Source organism: Furipterus horrens, unplaced genomic scaffold (assembly GCF_987537825.1).
Source record: "Furipterus horrens unplaced genomic scaffold, mFurHor1.1.pri manual_scaffold_4, whole genome shotgun sequence".
NCBI classification, from domain to species: Eukaryota; Metazoa; Chordata; class Mammalia; order Chiroptera; family Furipteridae; genus Furipterus; species Furipterus horrens.
The window spans coordinates 123,012,599-123,029,387 of record NW_028327174.1 but is presented as its reverse complement, the minus strand read 5'-3'; the positions used below and the strand labels follow the sequence as shown (position 1 = coordinate 123,029,387).

Sequence of the window (16,789 nt, the reverse complement as noted above, 5' to 3'; positions counted from 1 at the left end):
GGCTGGTCAATTTTGAGAGACAGCAGACCCAGGAGAAGCTCTAAAAACCAAGTACAAGTACAAGGAACTTTCCCCTTTGTAAAGGACAGAAATCTCCATCTGTTAAGGTGTCTCCCTCACTCTACCTGGACTGCTTTCACTTTTAATGAAGAAGGCAGGGACTTAAATCTGCACCACACTCTTACCCTTCTTTACTAGGCTCTTCCTGGTAACCTCCCATCCCCAACATCTTCTGTCTTTAATTGAGGGAAAAATTTAAGGTGATGGCTTCCACCATTTTGACAAGTTAGTCAGTGTTCCTCGGTCTCTGCCATGTATACATGGTAAATAAGTATTAAACTTTAACTTGTTTCTCTCTTATTCTGTCTCTTGTTAATTTGACTATTAATCCAGCCAGAAGAACCTGGAAGAGTAAAAGATAATTTTCCCCTCCAGACACTAGCAGCTTTATATTGTGGGCCATTTAAATGTCCTTTGCTAACTGTTTCTCTTTTTTCTTACCCCTCCTTCTCTTTCATATTCTAGTCTACTCTATTTGGAGATGTAGTTATACCTTCTTCCTCACCCCACCCAAGCTTATAGCAGGGTATGAATTGAGTCCTTTGATATGACACCAAATGTAGTACTTCTGAGGGGAACATTGCTAGGTTGATTTTTCCAATTATTATGACTCTTAGGATCCATGCTCAGCTAATATCCATTTGTGACTATCTTTTACTAAAGTAAATTGGTATGAAATGACTTCTGGATCAGCCTAATTTACAGGGCTGCCCAGGATTCCAATGTTGAATTACTTAATTTGTCTCAACACAAACACTCTGGAAATTCAAATGACCCTATTAAAGGATGGCATATCATCTTTGGGGAAGGGAGATAAATTGTGATACCTAAGGTTGTTTTTTTTTTTTTTTTTAATAACACGTGTACACACACACACAAACACACTCACACAACTACTCACATTGTCAGCCCTGAATAATGTGAGACAATGCTGGCTTCACTCGAAGACCAGCTAGTTAATTCTTGATAATTTCAATAAATTACCTCACCCCTCCCGTGTAGCAGTAACTCATTTTTATACATAATGTGATATATTTTAAACAGCACCTATCAGTGTGATACAGTTTGCCCTGCAGGTTTGAGCAGATACAATGTTAAACAGGGTCCTTTCCATTTAGGGTAAGAGGCTGAGTGCTGAGTTCACGGACCCACAGCGCTTCCAACTAACCCTATCACACGATCTTGCTTCATTTGGGAAGGCAACGTGGGTGGGAGCATTTGGGTGGCATACCCCCAAAACCACTGTAATTGGAAGGGGGTAATAAAAGAGCAAATATCAATTAGTAACTCCTCTGCCAGCTACCAATCTTGGTTTCCAAGGGACTCCACCTTGATCTCTTCAGAAGCAGTGGCTTCCTAGGAACCTCCTACAGAAATGACATGAATCCACATACTTCTTGGTGCATTGAACATTTCCCTGGGGAGGCTCTTGTTATCTGCCCGGCTTCCCTGGCTCTTTGCCTCCCTGTCAGCCTGTGGGCCTGTCAACCAGAATGCTCCCAGCTTCTCCGGGCTTCCGTGGGAACGCGAGCAGGAAAGGGCTTGAGAATTGACAGGACGGGTGGTGTCCCTCTGCAGGGCTCTGGGCACCCCGCACTTCCAGAGTGCAGGAACGCTGAAATAAGCTCCCCTGGTCCCCAGCACCCCCATCCCTGGGGATCGGGCAGATGGCTAAATGTTAGCCAAGAAGGTGTGTGGGGTGGGGGAACACAAGGTGGGAGGGCAAGGCGGCGGGCGACGACTCCAGGCCTAGTGAGCCCCCCCTCCCCCCGCAGACGCAGCCACGGGGGGCGGGGAGGGGGCGGTGGAGCTCGGCTGAGCTTGCTGGGCTGGGCGCCTCCCAGGAAGGCAGGGAGGGGAGAGCCTGTTTACCCAGGAGGGCTGTGCTGATAGCACGTTCCTCGAGTTTACTTTGCTTTCCTTGAGTTTATTGTAAAGGGGTAAAGTTTTCGGATCTGTCACGTGACCCTGACAGGTCCTGCCTATGGCGGGGCAGACCACCCACGCCGAGGGCCATGGAACTGCTTAATAGAAACAGGCTTGTAATTGTGAGTCCGAGCTGCACTCCGCTGAAAGCCTCCGGCGGCCCAGCGCGCCGGGGTTTTTACACTTTCCGTTCGTTTTATAAAGACGGAGGAGGAGAAGACGAAGACCAAGACGAAGAAAAAGACGACAAGGAAGACAAAGAGACCCTCAGGGACCAGGCTAGGGGGAAACGGAGGAAGGCGGGGAGCAGACGGAGGAGCAGAGGACCAGAAAAGGGGGCACCAGGAAAAAAGGAATTGATGTGAAATCCAAGCCCTGAGTCCTTGCCATCGGCACCCGCGCTCCGGGCAGGGCTTGACGGCCGGCTATGGTGAGTGCAGCAGCCGCCGCCACTACCTTGCCCTTGCGCAGTGCGCGCCCCAAAAACGTGGCGCTGCGGGACCCGGCGCCCCGCGTGGCGGATAGAGGGCCGGGCGGGTGGCGCGCCGGGGCCTCCAGGCTGGGTGGGCTGCGGCGCTGGGGAGTGAGAGTTGGCCCCGCGTCTCCACGCTCACTCCCTGGCTCTCAAGCTCCGGACCCCCCCCCCCCCAACGCGGCCCCTCGGGGCGGGGATGGGACTGGCGGCTGCTGGCCAGGGAACGGCTTCAGGGGGAATTCTCACGGAGGGGGTCGCCTGGGATCCCATTTGCACGCTTGAAAGGGTCGCCACCTTGGCTTCCGCTCCTCGGCCTGGTGGTGGCTACTGAGTCGCCAGTGGAGGCAGAGCTGGGATGGAAGAGCTGGTGCGGACAGAGTGACAGCGCCGGTCGGGGGAGGGTGCGGGCTGAGCGCGAGCTCGCGTTCGTGTGCGCGCGAGAGAGCGCGCACCAGAGCGAGTGCTCTGGTCTCAGGGGAGCTGGTGCGCTAGAGACCTGCTAGGGGAGATGGGCACACGTGCTTAGCACCTGGGCCTGAAACCCAGGGCTAGGAGAGAGAGGCACCTTACCAAAACCTGGAGCTCAAGCATCCCTCTCCCCGCCGCCATTGATGGGAAAAAGGGCCAGAGGAGCTTTTCAGAGTTTACAAAGGGGCCACGGGTAGGAGATGGGTATGTGTTGACTTTTTCACTCATGGAATCAGGTAGGTGTTCTGGTGCCTGCCACCCATTAAAGAGGAGGGTCACCAGCCCTGTGCTGAGACGGCTGAGGGGAGTCCTGAGGTGGCTGGACTGATAGAAAGTCCTTTAGACCCTTTGCTAACATTGGATTCACAGGACCTTCAGAGATTATACCTCTGGTGTGACATGTGCTATGTCTCTAGGTATTTAAGTTTATGTTTAAAATGACTCCTAGTATGTGGATGATCAGTAAGTCCAAAGTTTTCAGATCTGTTTCTGTCACCTAAGAAAAACCATATGGATTGTTGGTTTGTGGAAGACACTCAGAGACCTCTACTTTCCTAGACTTGGGAGAGAAAAGCATCTTTTTCCCTTTTTATCCTTCCTTCCTTCCTGGGGAGGGAAAATATATAAGTAATAAAGACTCACATGGGTGGCTCTAAATATTTAATACATGGATAACTGAAGTCTTAAATTACTACAATAGTCCCCTTTTAGCATTCTGTGTGTTCTATTTTTCTTCTCCTTCTCCTCCTCTTCCTTCTTCTTCTCCTCCCCCTCCTCCTCCTTCTCCTACCTCTTTGTTATTATTTGGGGAGGAGGGTGCAGTTCCAGTAGTTCAACATGCTATTTATTCCACAAAGAAAGACAATGCCTTTTGGTGTCATCCTTTGTTACTGTAACTTATTGTTTCTGGGTGGCACGTTAGGATAAATTGTTGTCTCAGGTGCATCGTGTACTTATGCTGTAAAACATGGGGATTTCCATTGTGAATTTGTGTGTGTTCTAGTTGTCACCCAGCTTCCTTTCACAAGGCTGTAAAACACCTTTGAGTCCAAGATCTTTTTATATTAAAATGTTGATTCAAGGTGGACATCAATATACCAGTTCTCAATTTGGGTATTACATTCATTTCAAACTCACCTAAGAAGTGTATCTAATTTCTGGTCACTCTAGTCATAATCTAACAAGCTATTTGAAGGAATTAGCACCATTTGAAGCTATTTTGTGGGGAAAAATAGGCTTTTTTTTTTTTTACCAACCGTCTTCAACTTTCTACAGATAGAAAAACTGACAAGCCAAATCAATGTGGATTAAAATGCCTTCCCTTTTTATCCTTATTTCTCTCTTTTCTCTTCCCTTCTCTTCTCTCTCTCTCACACACATGCGTGCGCACAGGCGCACACATGCACGCACCTTTTATTTTCTCCCCCCTCTGCCACAGTGTAAAAGCCCTATTGAGACATGTAGGCGTGATGTGTAAACCGGATTAGCAGTATGAAAGAAAGACACACAATAAGCTGGAATTGTTTTACTTCCCTTTCATTTCTCATGCCTATATCTCTAATAAATTTGTTGCTCCAGCAGTGGGTCAAAGGGATCATGTTGCTCAGCTTCTTATTCATGCAAGATCCAATAGCAGAGATCACTGAAATGAATGGTGTGCCTTCTGCCAAATGTAAAGCTTGATATAGTTATAGTATATGGGGAGACAGAGATGAAGCAAGAGATGGAGAAAGAAATGTTTTAAGTGTGGGTCTTTAGAGAATACACCTCTATCCATTAAAGTAATGTGGCTAAGAAGAAATGTAAACAAGGGAGGAAATCAATATAAGGGTCCATGCTATGTTTTCTTTCAAGTTCATTGTAAGCTCTGAACATTTTCTCTGCACTTGGTGACATTGCCATCAAGAGAATACCAATAGCTTTGGCATTTCATGAAGTCTAATTCCCCCTTTCAAGCTAGTATTTGAACCTGGAATAATAAATGTGGAGATTTATGGGACCTTCTCAGGATATCTCTCCTCTGCCACCCCTCCTCCACCCCTAGCTCACTATAAGCTCAAAAAATGCCAATGCTCCTGGGTTTATGCTGTAGACCCCTAATTTACTCCTTTGTGGAACTGGGAGCAGCTTCCCATTAAAGGAGATCAGGGGTAATTAGCAGCATTATTTTGACAAGTTGGCTAGAGCTATTCCTATTCCCTTTCCTCCGGTTCTGGGGAGGGGGGAAAAGAGGGGAGGAAACCGAAGGTGGATGGAAGAAGAGGAGGGGAGTGGTGCTTAGCAGTTTTACATTTTGTGGCTGCTGAATCCCCTTTTTCACCCCAAATCTTTTAGACTCATTTTCTACCATCACCTTTTAAGTAAATACAAAAGCTGCCAATGAGAAAATAATAAAGACATTCTTGGGGAGCCAAAAAATGTGGTGGATGCTAGTATACTGGCTTGAATTGAGTCAAGACTCAACTCTTACAAAGGTACCTGCTTGAACTGCTCAGGCTCTGGCCCATCCTGGGGTCTCCACCCATAAAATAGAATATTACATCAACCCACCCCCACCAATTCCATTCCCCATTCACTCTATCAACACCAATACTATGGGACTTAATGTAATGTTTGCAATTCTTTGCATTTGTAGAAAAGAGTATTAAAATTGGGAGATAAAATTATAACTTCCCCCAATGGTCCAATTACTAGAATACATTTACCCTTTTAATGCATTTGTACTTGGCAAAAATGAGTTATATTATATTAGATTTTAAAGACCCATGTGGTTAGATATGAGCAGTCAGTGAAAAGCTAAATCTCACTGTGGTTTCTCGTTACTTCACGAAGTCTAGCCCCTAAAATTGATTATCGTTGAAATGTCCGAACACAAAGGGCGGATGTTTTATTTCAGTGTCATCATTTGAGTAATCAGATGTCATTTTTGAGATGTGTGTGGCGTGGCCATGGATATTTGAAGTATTGGAGCACAGAAAGAAGATATGAGTAAACCATATTTTAAGAGTTTAAGGAATCTGTTTTGGAAATGACAGACTCCAACGAAGTATTGGTTGATGATGGGGAGACCAAAATACAATTGATGCATTGAGATGAACTTTACTTGGAAAGGGGAGATAGAACATTCAACTGTTGCCCCAAAGAGAGCCAGCGGCTCCAGCTGGTTGAAAAGGCCCAGAGCTCTCACTTATTTGGTAACTCAAGAGGGGAGCCAGGAGACACCTTTGCAGGCCTGGCTCCTCCAGCTAGCCTCATTTCAGGTCTGGGGAATCCTCGTGGTTAGTTGAGGTTAACAAACCCGGTGTGGCGCAGCGGTCCCCTGCACAGGGCATGCATATTAAAGGCGACAATGCTTACAAATGTAAATAAGGGCAGATTGGTTAGGAACAACATTATCGCTGGGAATGTCGCACTCACATGCATCAGCAATGAGGCAAATTGGGGGCAGCCTCAGCCCTGACCACCCAAGTCGAGCAGGCTTTTACACTGGCTCCTCTTCTCTTTCTTAAAACGTTACAGAAACAAGGCCAATTAGATCCTCAAAGTAATTCATCTCTGTGTATGAAAAAAGCAGACCACAGGGGAAGCCGGGGGTGGGGCTGGGGGGTGGGGGTGGGCGGTGAGGAGATTAAGATAGCGCTTGTTAGAGCCCAGGCTGGGGATTGCGTCCTGGAACCGATGGGTAGTATTTACAGGCAGGGACCATTGTCTGAGATGCTGAAAAGTTAACCCATCAAACAGCGGGTTCAGGGCGCTGAAGACCCTGGAGATCAATGTTCAAAACGTTTAGGAATTAAGTCAAACCGAGGGAAATGAGACCGAGTGCAAGAGGCTTTGCCATTGAAATGGTATACTGGTAGCCGCAGCGGAAAGGAGAGGATATGCAGCTGCATGCGAAGGGTACTGGGAACCGTGTTGTGTACATAGCCTATAATTTCATTTTAGAATTCCACAATTCAAGTAGCTATACTGAAATTGCAGTAAATAAAAGATTGGTAGGAAAAATGATATTTGGGTCTAAAACGTTGCAAAGAAATTTGAAAAGACAAACATAGCAACCTGTCTGGCTACATGGTTCCCTTGACATACGCACACCTCAAATATAAAAACTGAAATGGGAATTTAGGAGTACCATCCCCAAGTCTTTATGAAGAATAGTTTTCAGCGACAAGCACGAAATGGTTTGACTTGAAACGTCTGCAGAACCATTCAGTAAAAAAAAAAAAAAACAAAAACAAAAAAAGCTAGAATATTAAATCACGATTCCTGCTTTTTTGCTATTTATCAAATAAAGGTAAGAATTTCGCTCCAAGATTAAACTTGCTATGATCGAGCCCAATTTTCCTGCTATATTATTTATCAATGTACGTAGTATCATTTTCATTGGACAGTGCTCGCCTTCGCTTCTGGATTTTAGCACCCCTTCCCAGCACACAAATCACGTGCTCCCTCAGAGTTCTGAGTTTTGAATTTACGCGCTGGTCGGGTACTCCAGTCCTCCTCCTGATCTCGTGAATACCCCCAGACACTTCTCTCGTTGTCTCTTTATTCTACAAGACACCCTACCCCGCCCGGGGTAGCGCACACGTTTTGCTGGTTCGAGATTCAGGGGGCAGGGCCTCCCAGTGAAATCAGAAAGCAGAAAAAGCTATAGGGAATGTGGCGAAGCTGGGCAGGGAGGAGAGAGATCAGGAGAGGAGGAGAAAGTGGCGAAAAAGGAAGGAGAAAGGAGAGGGAGAGAGAAAGAAGACGGGAGGGGAAACCGCTGAAGAGGAAGGAAGAGGGCGGGGAGGGCTGGCCGACAAGCCCCCCACGGGAGCCGCGTGGGACGACCCGGTGGTCCGCTGGCAGCAGGACAGTCCCTCTCGGGCAGCGGCTGCGGCCGCTGGGCGGGTGAATGGAAAGCGACTCGTACGCTCAGCCATTGGCCGTCCGCTGGGAGGCCGCACAGGCATTGGGTAACGTAAGGGGGCCGGACCGCCTTCAGGAATGTACTACGGCGCGTCTGGCACGTCCGTGCGCGCCGGCGGAGCGCGCTCCTCACCTGGGTTTTTGGGAGGCAGCTCTGGAGATGTGGAGCCCGCCGGGCGCGAGCAGAACGCAGTGACTTCTCTACCTGCTTGACCCGGGTCGCGAGAGCGCGGGGAGTCCTGGAGCTCGGGCGCGCGCGCGCCCAAGAGGCCTCCCGGCCGCCGAGCGCGCGCCGGCCGGCCCTGGGTCACGTGGCCACGTGGGCTCCGCCTCCCCCCTCCTTTTTCTCCATCTGGGTTTCTTTCTTCTTTTTCTTCTTCTTCTTTTCAATGAACACACACCGTGTGCATCTTAAAGCCACACGGCCTATTTCACGACTTCAGCCGGCTTCTTGCTGCCATGGGTCCCCCTGCAGTTCAACAACGTTTTTAAAAAAGAAAAAGCAAACACTAAAATGAGGCAGAATCAGTCGAGTGTTTGTGGGTCTGGACCCTATCTCAGGGAGGAAATTAACTTGCCAACGTAAGAGAAACAAATTCCACTTCCCAAAAAATTATTTTTAAATAAAAAGCGGAGCTATGTGTACGGTTTAATTTGACTTGGGCCCCAAGCATCCACCTCAAAGAGTTGCGTATTTTCTTTCTCAACGGGAAGCGAAACCCCGGGATGTCTCGGTGACACTGGCTGCAGCGTCCGGACAAGTCCTCGCAATCAGTCCACAATTTGTTCCGAATGAATCCAACATCAAAGCCTTTATTCTCCCCCTGCGTCACGCTATTATTAAATATAACAGGATATGTATCAGTTTTTGAAAAGCTTATAACAGACTTTAAATAAATAACGACATGTGGTTAATAAAAATGGGGGGGGTAGTCTAAGTCCAAAAAAATCCAAAATAATTAGGAAAAACTTCTCTTCCTCAAAGAAACAATTCCTTTTCTCCGGGTTGTTAAAAGGATTCTGTTGTTTCTCTGTTACATATGTCCCATTAAAGATTCAAATAAAAACGCCTGTGCCTCCATCAGAATGCTTCGGTGTCTGAATTCCACGTTTATAACACACGGCCTCCTTCAAACCAGGCTGTGCTGCCGTGGGGTTTTTTGGGGGGTGGTGGTTAAGAGGGTTTCTTTTTCCAACGTCCTTATGTTCCTCTTTAAATTTCTATTTTGTTTATCTTAGTGCTAGGCGTTGTTCGCTGAGAGAGCCTAAGTCTTCTCTTTAGTTAGAAAAGAAAAAGAGAGGAGGGGAGAAAAAAATCTGGCACGTACTGGCGCACAATCCACCACCCTGTCATTATTGGTGCAGGCCTGGGAATTCAAGCCGGACCTCCCAGTATTTGCTGTAGCTTGAGGCCAAGGTGCCTCTGAAAGGGTTTTCTTTGAGGAATTTCAGAAATTGTTTAAGCGCTTAAAAAAATATTACATTTCCCCCGTGTCTATCGCGAGGCAAATGTTCGTGGGTGTTTGTGTGTGTGTGAGTGTGTGCGCGCGCGCTCAAAAGGCGTCTACAAAAAGAAGATACTGTTGAAAAGAAAAGGAATACGAAAGAAAGGGCGGGGGGAACATTCCTTAATGGAAATATTGCATGCGAGAAGGCTGGCGCTCTCAGAGGCTCCCCCCGAAGCCGGGGATGCACACACTGGGGTTGCCTACCTGGGTGGTCTCTCTACTTTGGTGAGCTGTTGCTAAGCAGCTAATAATAGTCATGTTTGCTGAGTAATTTCTGCCCTCCGTGAGCCAATCGCGTCGCAGAAACCCAAGCCATCTGACAGCCCCAGGGGCGGGAGCTCCAGCCTTTTTCTCTTTCGCTCGCTCTCTCCCCCTCTACCCCCTCCCCTCCTCCTCCTCTTTCTCCAAATGGAGAGAGTTCTTTTTTTTCTTCTTCCATCTCATCTATTGAATCAAGGAGCTGCTGCGGCCGCTGCCCGCTGCACACACACACAGCGGAGTCTCCAGGTCCCGGGAGCGAGAGAGGCGCGCTGCACGGGGGCAGAATGGTCCAGCGGGTCGGTGAGGAGCACAAGAAAGCAGAGTCCGGGAACGAGCAGCCACCGCGAACCCAGCAGCCAGAGCCCGAGCAGCCCGAGCAGCAGCTTCAGGAGCCGCCACCGCCAGCAGCAGCTGCTGCGGGAGTATCGGCGGCGGCGGCTGCCCCGGCCCGACAGCGCTGAGACCCACCGGGCACCCACGGACCCTGTGGCGGCGGCTCTGCGATTACCCTCCGCGGCCGCTCGGGCGACCCGGGAGGCGCCGAGGGAGCCAGCGAGGCCGGCGGGAGCGGCAGGGATTTGCTGGCGTTTTCTGCAGTGAAGAGGTCGCGGCGCGGGGCGGGGGGCAGGTAGGGGGAGTGGGGGCCGCGAGAAGCGCTGTGCGAGCGCCCGAAGGACAGGCTGGCTCCGCGCGCCGGCTCTCGCCCTCCCGAGAACTGGATGTGGGCAGCGGCGGCCGCAGAGACCTCAGGACTCCCGCGCAATGTGGCAATGGAAGGAGCAGGGTCTGACTCCCCGGCAGCGGCCGCGGCCGCAGAGGCAGCAGCGCCCGCCGTGTGAGCAGCACCAGCGGCATCAGCAGCACCAGGTCTGTCAACCGGAGCCCCAACCCGAACAGCCGGTGGCGAGCAGCGTCCTCGCGAGCCCAGCGCCGGGGCGCACCGGGAGTTTGCAGCGGCGGCGGCGGCGGCAGCAGCGCGCCGGGCGGCCGGGGAAGCCTCGGTTCCCGCGGCGGCGGCGGCGGCGGCAACATGGCCTCGGCTGGTAACGCCGCGGAGCCCCAGGATCGCTGCGGCGGCGGCAGCTGCGGCGGAGCCCCTGGCCGGCCGGTCGGAGGCGGGAGGCGCAGACGGACCGGGGGTCTGCGCCGCCAAGCTGCACCGGACCGGGACTATCTGCACCGGCCCAGCTACTGCGACGCCGCTTTCGCTCTGGAGCAGATTTCCAAGGTGCATTTCAGACTCTCCTCCCCTCCTACTCTTTCTTCCCTCCTCTTCCTCTTTGGGATCGTTGGCCACACACACACACACACACACACACACACACACACACACACAAACACGCGCGTGCGCGCGCGCGCGCCTCTCCAGGAAAAGAAACAGACAAGCGGAGATTGAAAAATTCAAACCCTCCCTCCGGTCCTGGGAGGAAAGGCTCTCTGAGGTCTGCAGGGGGTGGAGGGTGTGTGTGTGTGTGTGTGTGTGTGTGTGTGTGTGTGTGTGAGGGGGTGGAGGGGGTGTGTGTGTGTGTGTGTGTGCGCGCGCGCGCGCCCTCCCGGCGTGCCTTTTCCGGAGCATTGGAAAGCGGTCCTCAGTGGACCACCTCTAGGGCAGCCTCAGCGCCTTACTGCCCGACGCCCCCTGCCTCGGAGCCCCACTCTTCCCGCGCCCCTGCCCCTATTTGCAGCCAATACGCCTGTAGTGCTGCCTCATTTCTTCACCTCTTCGAGGGGGAGGCGGAGTACAGAGAGGCGGAGAGAAAGGGGGGAGGGAGCCGAAATAAAGGTGGTTTCCTTTTTTGGCAGCCGATTTTGCTTTTGTTGAGCATGAAATCTTCGCTCCCCTAAAAATTATCCTCGGAAGAGGTCATCTCCCCTCTTCTATTCCAGGTTTTGAGTCACCTTTTCTCAGAGCTTGGGGGGGAAGGGAAAGTTGTAAACAAATTGCCACCTTAAGTCCATGGTCCGTGTCTGCGGAGCAGCCGGGTTCATTGTGTTTACGAGGCTCGCCGAAATGTGTGGAATCCAGCGAAGGCGAGCACCCAGACAAGGGCCTAAGGGGGACGCGGCCAGCACCGGGAAAACGCCGCCGCCGGGAGCAGCCAGCGCCCAGTCGAGACCCCCGCCTGCGCCGGCCTGGGCCCTTCCCCAGTACACTCCACTGCTTTTCACTTTTAACCAGAAGGGGGGTGGGGGGGGGCGGAATCCGTGTGGCTGCCCTCTTCCGATCACAAATATTGTCGTAAATTGGAGATGGCTGCCCCACTTCTTAATTCAGCTCACACAGCATCTCCCAACGCTTTGGAAATGCGTCCTGAGTGAGCTCCGGCGGCCGCGCTCACCACGTGGATCCCCTTACTACCACGCCAGGCGGGGATCAGAACGGGGAACCCCTCACTACATTGTTCCCCAGGCTCGCTACCCGACCCCCCAGCCCGCGTCCCCTTAGGGGCACCCCAAGAATGGTGAAAGGTGGGGCAGGATTCGCGCGGAAGGGAACCGAGTTTTGCTAGTTCTTAAATGTTGGGCTCCTTCGCAGAGATTACGCAGCCCTTCCCCTATCAGGTCCCGCATCGCTATCGCCTGTGTTGAGTGGTTTCTCTCTCTGCCTCAGCTTCCCTTCCCCTGGAAGCCCCTGGCCCCGCCAGCGCCCCAAGTCGCACTTGGGGATGCCAGTCAGGCCACGCGTGGGGGCGCCCCTGCTGTAGCTGAGGTTCAACTCCCTTTCGACAGCCCGACTTTGATTTACGCCCAGCTCCCCACCCCCACCCCATCACCACGCCGCTCGCGTTCTCTCGTGCGGGCGGGGGGTTCCAGCCTCGAGGGCATCCCCCACGGCTTTCGCGGGATCCGCAGGCGGGTGCGCGCAAGCGGGCGTGGGCGCGCGTGTCGCGACACCCGGGCGCTCACCACTCCTTTCTGCTTCGTCCTCAGGGGAAAGCTACTGGCCGGAAAGCGCCGCTGTGGCTGAGAGCGAAGTTTCAGAGACTCTTATTTAAACTGGGTTGTTACATTCAAAAAAACTGCGGCAAATTCTTGGTCGTGGGCCTCCTCATATTTGGGGCCTTTGCTGTGGGATTAAAAGCAGCTAATCTGGAGACCAACGTGGAGGAGCTATGGGTGGAAGGTAAGAGACCCAGCGCCCGGCCGGGAGCCCTCCCGTCCCCAACCCCGGTCCCCTTCCCTTCCGTACAATTGATAAAGATATTTGCCTGCATACACCTAGAGCGTTTCGGTGGCGAGCGAAACCCTTTGCCCGCACCAGAGGGAATTGTTTATTGTTTGGGCGCCTGGCCTAGAGCCAGGCCCGCCCGACAAAGACCGCGCTGTAATCTACTCGGGGCTCTGCGCAGTGCTAGGTGTTGTGGGAGAGAGCTGCGGGGGCGGACCGGCGGGGGCTGGGGGTTGGGGGGGGCTCCGCGGGATGGACCACTGCGCGGCCAGGGGCCGCAGAGCCTGCCGCCGCCACTGCTGCTTGTCTCCGCCGCGCCCCAAGAGGCGGCCAGAGGCAGGCCTCTTTGCTCCTGGCTCTGGTCCTCGGCTTCCGTCCTCCCCTACCCCACCCACCAAGTCCAAAGAGAAAGGACAAGGGGCGCCAAGAAAGGCCACCCCTCCGGCTCCAGGGAGTGTGCGCGCCCCCGGCGGCCGCCGCGCTGGGGAGGGTGGGGGGCGGGAGCAGCGCGGGCTTGCGGAGGCGGCGGCGTGTGTGGTCCTGTTTTTGGACAGCTTTCAACTCTGGGGGAAAAAAACATTTGTCTCAAGGTACAAAAAAAAAGGGTGGGGTGGGGGAAGGAGTTGGGAAAAAAAAACCCTGTAAAGCACAGAGTAGAACGCATGTTCGCAAAGTAGATTAATGTTTCCTCGGAGGTGGGGCTTTTAAAATGGAATTGTTCGGGGGGGGAAGGCTGCGTTTTACAGGCTGAAAGAAGAAATGTGTTTTTTAAGAACGCGAGTTTGGAGCGAGGGGCCACAGGAGCTCTCCAAGGGGTTCTGCCAGTCTTTTAACTGCATTCCTCAATGGGGGGAGGGGGGCTTGAAGCCTTTCTAAGCAGTTGTAAATTTAAAATAGATTCCTCCTCTCCCCCATCGACACCTTTTACATTCTTTCGATGATACAGGTTTTTTGGCTTTTTGTTTGTTTGTTTGCTTGCTTTCTGTTGGTTGTCTTTTAATTCTTTTTGGAAAGTGACAGTTTTGCTATTTAGAAACATGTTAACCCCTAAACACTGCCTTGTCTCTCTCTTACAATGGGATGGGAGGGAGGAATTGAGGTAATTATGTAGATTTTTCAAACCAGAGTATGTGGAGCATTCCTAGTGAAAACTACCTAAGACAAAATTTGGAAGCCTGAGTTACATGCATAATTGCCGCCTTTCAAAATGCTGTTGGAAAACTAACCTTTGGAGAAAGAATATTTTGTCAATTTTGCCTTGTTTGCAAAGATTCAGCCATCAGTGTTTTGCAAGCATATGGTGAAGTCTTTAGTTGAGAAGTGACAATTAAAATAATAGTCCAAATAATTAAGACCAGAAAACATTCTTGCCTTAAGTAGCTTGGTAATTAATACAGAAGTGTTATTTGGATTGAATCCATGGGGTAATTTACCTCAGTGCAACACTTCAATGTCATTGGTAGATGAAAGAAGGGTTTTATTGACAATCTATGATGTTCTAGCAACAAGTTTACTGAGTTACCTGTAACATCCCTTGCATAGTGCTAGGCATTGTAAGGGACTCTGAAGCATATGAGACACTCCTGAGCACAAATTCATACCTTTAAAACTACTGAAGTTGGTGGTGAAAGTTAAATGAAAAAAATGGAAAGAAAAGAGCTTTCATGGAGGTAGTGAGACAAATTAGGGCGACTTGGAGAGAGGAGGAAGGAGGGTGTTCAAAGCCGCAGCTCAGAAGAGGGTCAGGCAAAAGACACAAAGTGAGTGGACAGTTGACAGTGGGGACCCCCCCCCACACACACACACAGGGTGGGAAGAATAGGGTGCCATAGCTCAGGTGGGCCCTGGACAGCAAGGCTGTAGTTTGGACGTGTAATTGGCTGGACTGTGAACCTATCATACAGTCTAGAACAGAGCAAGGGATGCAAGGGGCCTCCAGCTCTGTCCACATACTCACTTTCCACCATGTGAGCCAGAAAATTTTTTGGTTGTTGGTGACAAAGATAATTTTTTGTTGTTTTGAGGAAGACTTGTAGGTAGACCTTTAATAGGTTTAAAGAGAAGTAATGTAATTTCATTTTCTTAACATTGTATATTTCTAGAAGCAACTATGTTTCTGCATTACACAATACGTTTTAGTTCCTGGAAGGAGGAGTAACATACTTAGTAGGGTCTCACCAGGCTCCATCTTAGTGAAACAGTGGTAGGGACTGACACACTTGAGGCGAAACTCATTTTGCCTACTTTTGTCCCCTGAGCTGTTTTCCCCTCCCCTTTCTGTTGTGGCAATTTCAGTGTGGCTCACTGGTTCTTCAGTCAAATATTATCTACTCAATACTGTTACTTCTTGAACAACTATCATTATCATTATTATCACATACCTTACAGCTCAATAAAGTAACTATTATCTTTATTTTTGTAACATGATAGCATATGTAATGTTTTTATATATAATAACTGGATTATTGTCCTCTTGTATATGAGCAACTATGGATCCTCCATGTCAGCATGACCACTTTGCCTACTAACGACTTAAGTCAGTGATTTCCAACCTTTTTTATCTAATGACACACATACACTAAAATTCTGCAGCACACCAAAAAATAGATCTTTTGCTGATCTGACAAAAACATATATAGGTATAATTTTGATTGACTTACAAAAATATAATAATAAAAGTAATTACCTACTTTTTTTGCTCTGAAGTGACATTTTAAAAAAATCAGGTGCCTATACTTGTACGATATATAAGGATTTCTAGTACCAAGAATTAGCCAGTTAGATGCAGTCTTATTTTGTGACGTGACCAATAGATGCAACTCTATTATATGGCCTATATATTTACAGTTCAAGACAGGACGTTCACACCAACAGCTATTGTGTTGATTGTTGTCATTTTTTTAAATTTGACAATCTAAGGGAAAAGAGGTCGGTACCCCTAACTAAATTAGTCAGAAATTGCATGTGTTAAAAATTCTTGTGGCCTACCAGTTGCAAATCGTTTACTTGAGTTAACTTGGTCTCCTGTGCCCTTGACTTCAACTTGTCATTCATTTACTCATTCACTGTGTGCTAGATTTTTCCCCTGTGGAAGAAGCAACAGTTTGATAAATGCAAGTAAACTCAAACAGGGAGGCCACCATACCATTTTATAATTTTAATTTCAATTCAAAGTAGAGGTCTTGTTTATGATACAGTGAACTTACTGTTCATGTCAGTCGTAAGCAGTGTGAGCCTTTGGTTTCAGGAATAAGAATTCCCTGCTGTCTTATACTGTAGTAGAATAAAGTGAGTAGCAAACTCAATTTAGGTTAATTCTGAACTTTAATTTCTTAAATTCCTCATCACTATCAGCAAAGTAGTCTGTTAGATGGTATCTTCTTAATAGGGACTATAAATGTTCTGGGTACAAACAGGGTGCTTGCTACCACGCTAAATAAACCAAGTGATAGAGGTTGCATATTTTCCTAACAGAAGAAAAGAAAGCGTAAGAAATTTTATGGGGAGAGGAATGCTGAGGGACAGTTTGGAAAATGCTGTTTTTCCTGTGACTTTAAAAAAATGCCGTGTGTATATACACAGATGTATACACACTCACAGGCAACTGGAGTTATGTATATGTCTACACACAAATACATACATATACAGGGGTGCGCTAAAGTAGGTTTACAGTTGTCTGTATGGAAAAAGACGTGCAGGTTATTATTACAATAGCTTTATTAACTCAAAAGAATGTCACAATGGCACAGTGCATTTACATACAAATCTCATAAGTGCTCAAGTTGCTAGCCTTCATTATGTACACACTCTTGTAGTCTTTGAAAATCAGTAAACCTGAATTTCAGTGACCTGCTTGAGTTAGCCTCCTCAGGTAGTCGAATTCAAACCTACTTTTGCCCAACCCTGTAGATAGATGGATAGATAGATAGATAGATAGATAGATAGATAGATAGATAGATAGACAGATAGATCTCCACTTGCCTTTGTGTTTATGTATGCACATAGACTAGT

At 49.3% G+C, this 16,789-nt stretch overlaps 2 protein-coding genes across 2 annotated transcripts in view; one reads left to right on the top strand and one right to left on the bottom strand.

Moving 5' to 3' along the window:
- The first annotated feature begins 2,075 nt into the window (after positions 1 to 2,075).
- PTCH1 (patched 1) overlaps positions 2,076 to 16,789 on the top strand; it is a 68,688-nt gene continuing 53,974 nt past the window's right edge. Inside the window, exons 1-2 of the mRNA XM_090274031.1 lie at positions 2,076 to 2,264; positions 12,541 to 12,733. Coding sequence (XP_090130157.1) covers positions 2,076 to 2,264; positions 12,541 to 12,733 — 382 coding nt within the window. The remainder of the gene's footprint in view (positions 2,265 to 12,540; positions 12,734 to 16,789) is intronic.
- Positions 8,430 to 10,897, bottom strand: LOC150012789 (uncharacterized). Its single transcript, XM_090274033.1, has 2 exons — positions 9,553 to 10,897; positions 8,430 to 8,674 (listed from the first exon to the last, which is right to left on the bottom strand). The coding sequence occupies exon 1, from the start codon at positions 10,841 to 10,843 to the stop codon at positions 9,995 to 9,997; it is 849 nt and encodes a 282-aa protein (XP_090130159.1). The 5' UTR covers positions 10,844 to 10,897; the 3' UTR covers positions 8,430 to 8,674; positions 9,553 to 9,994.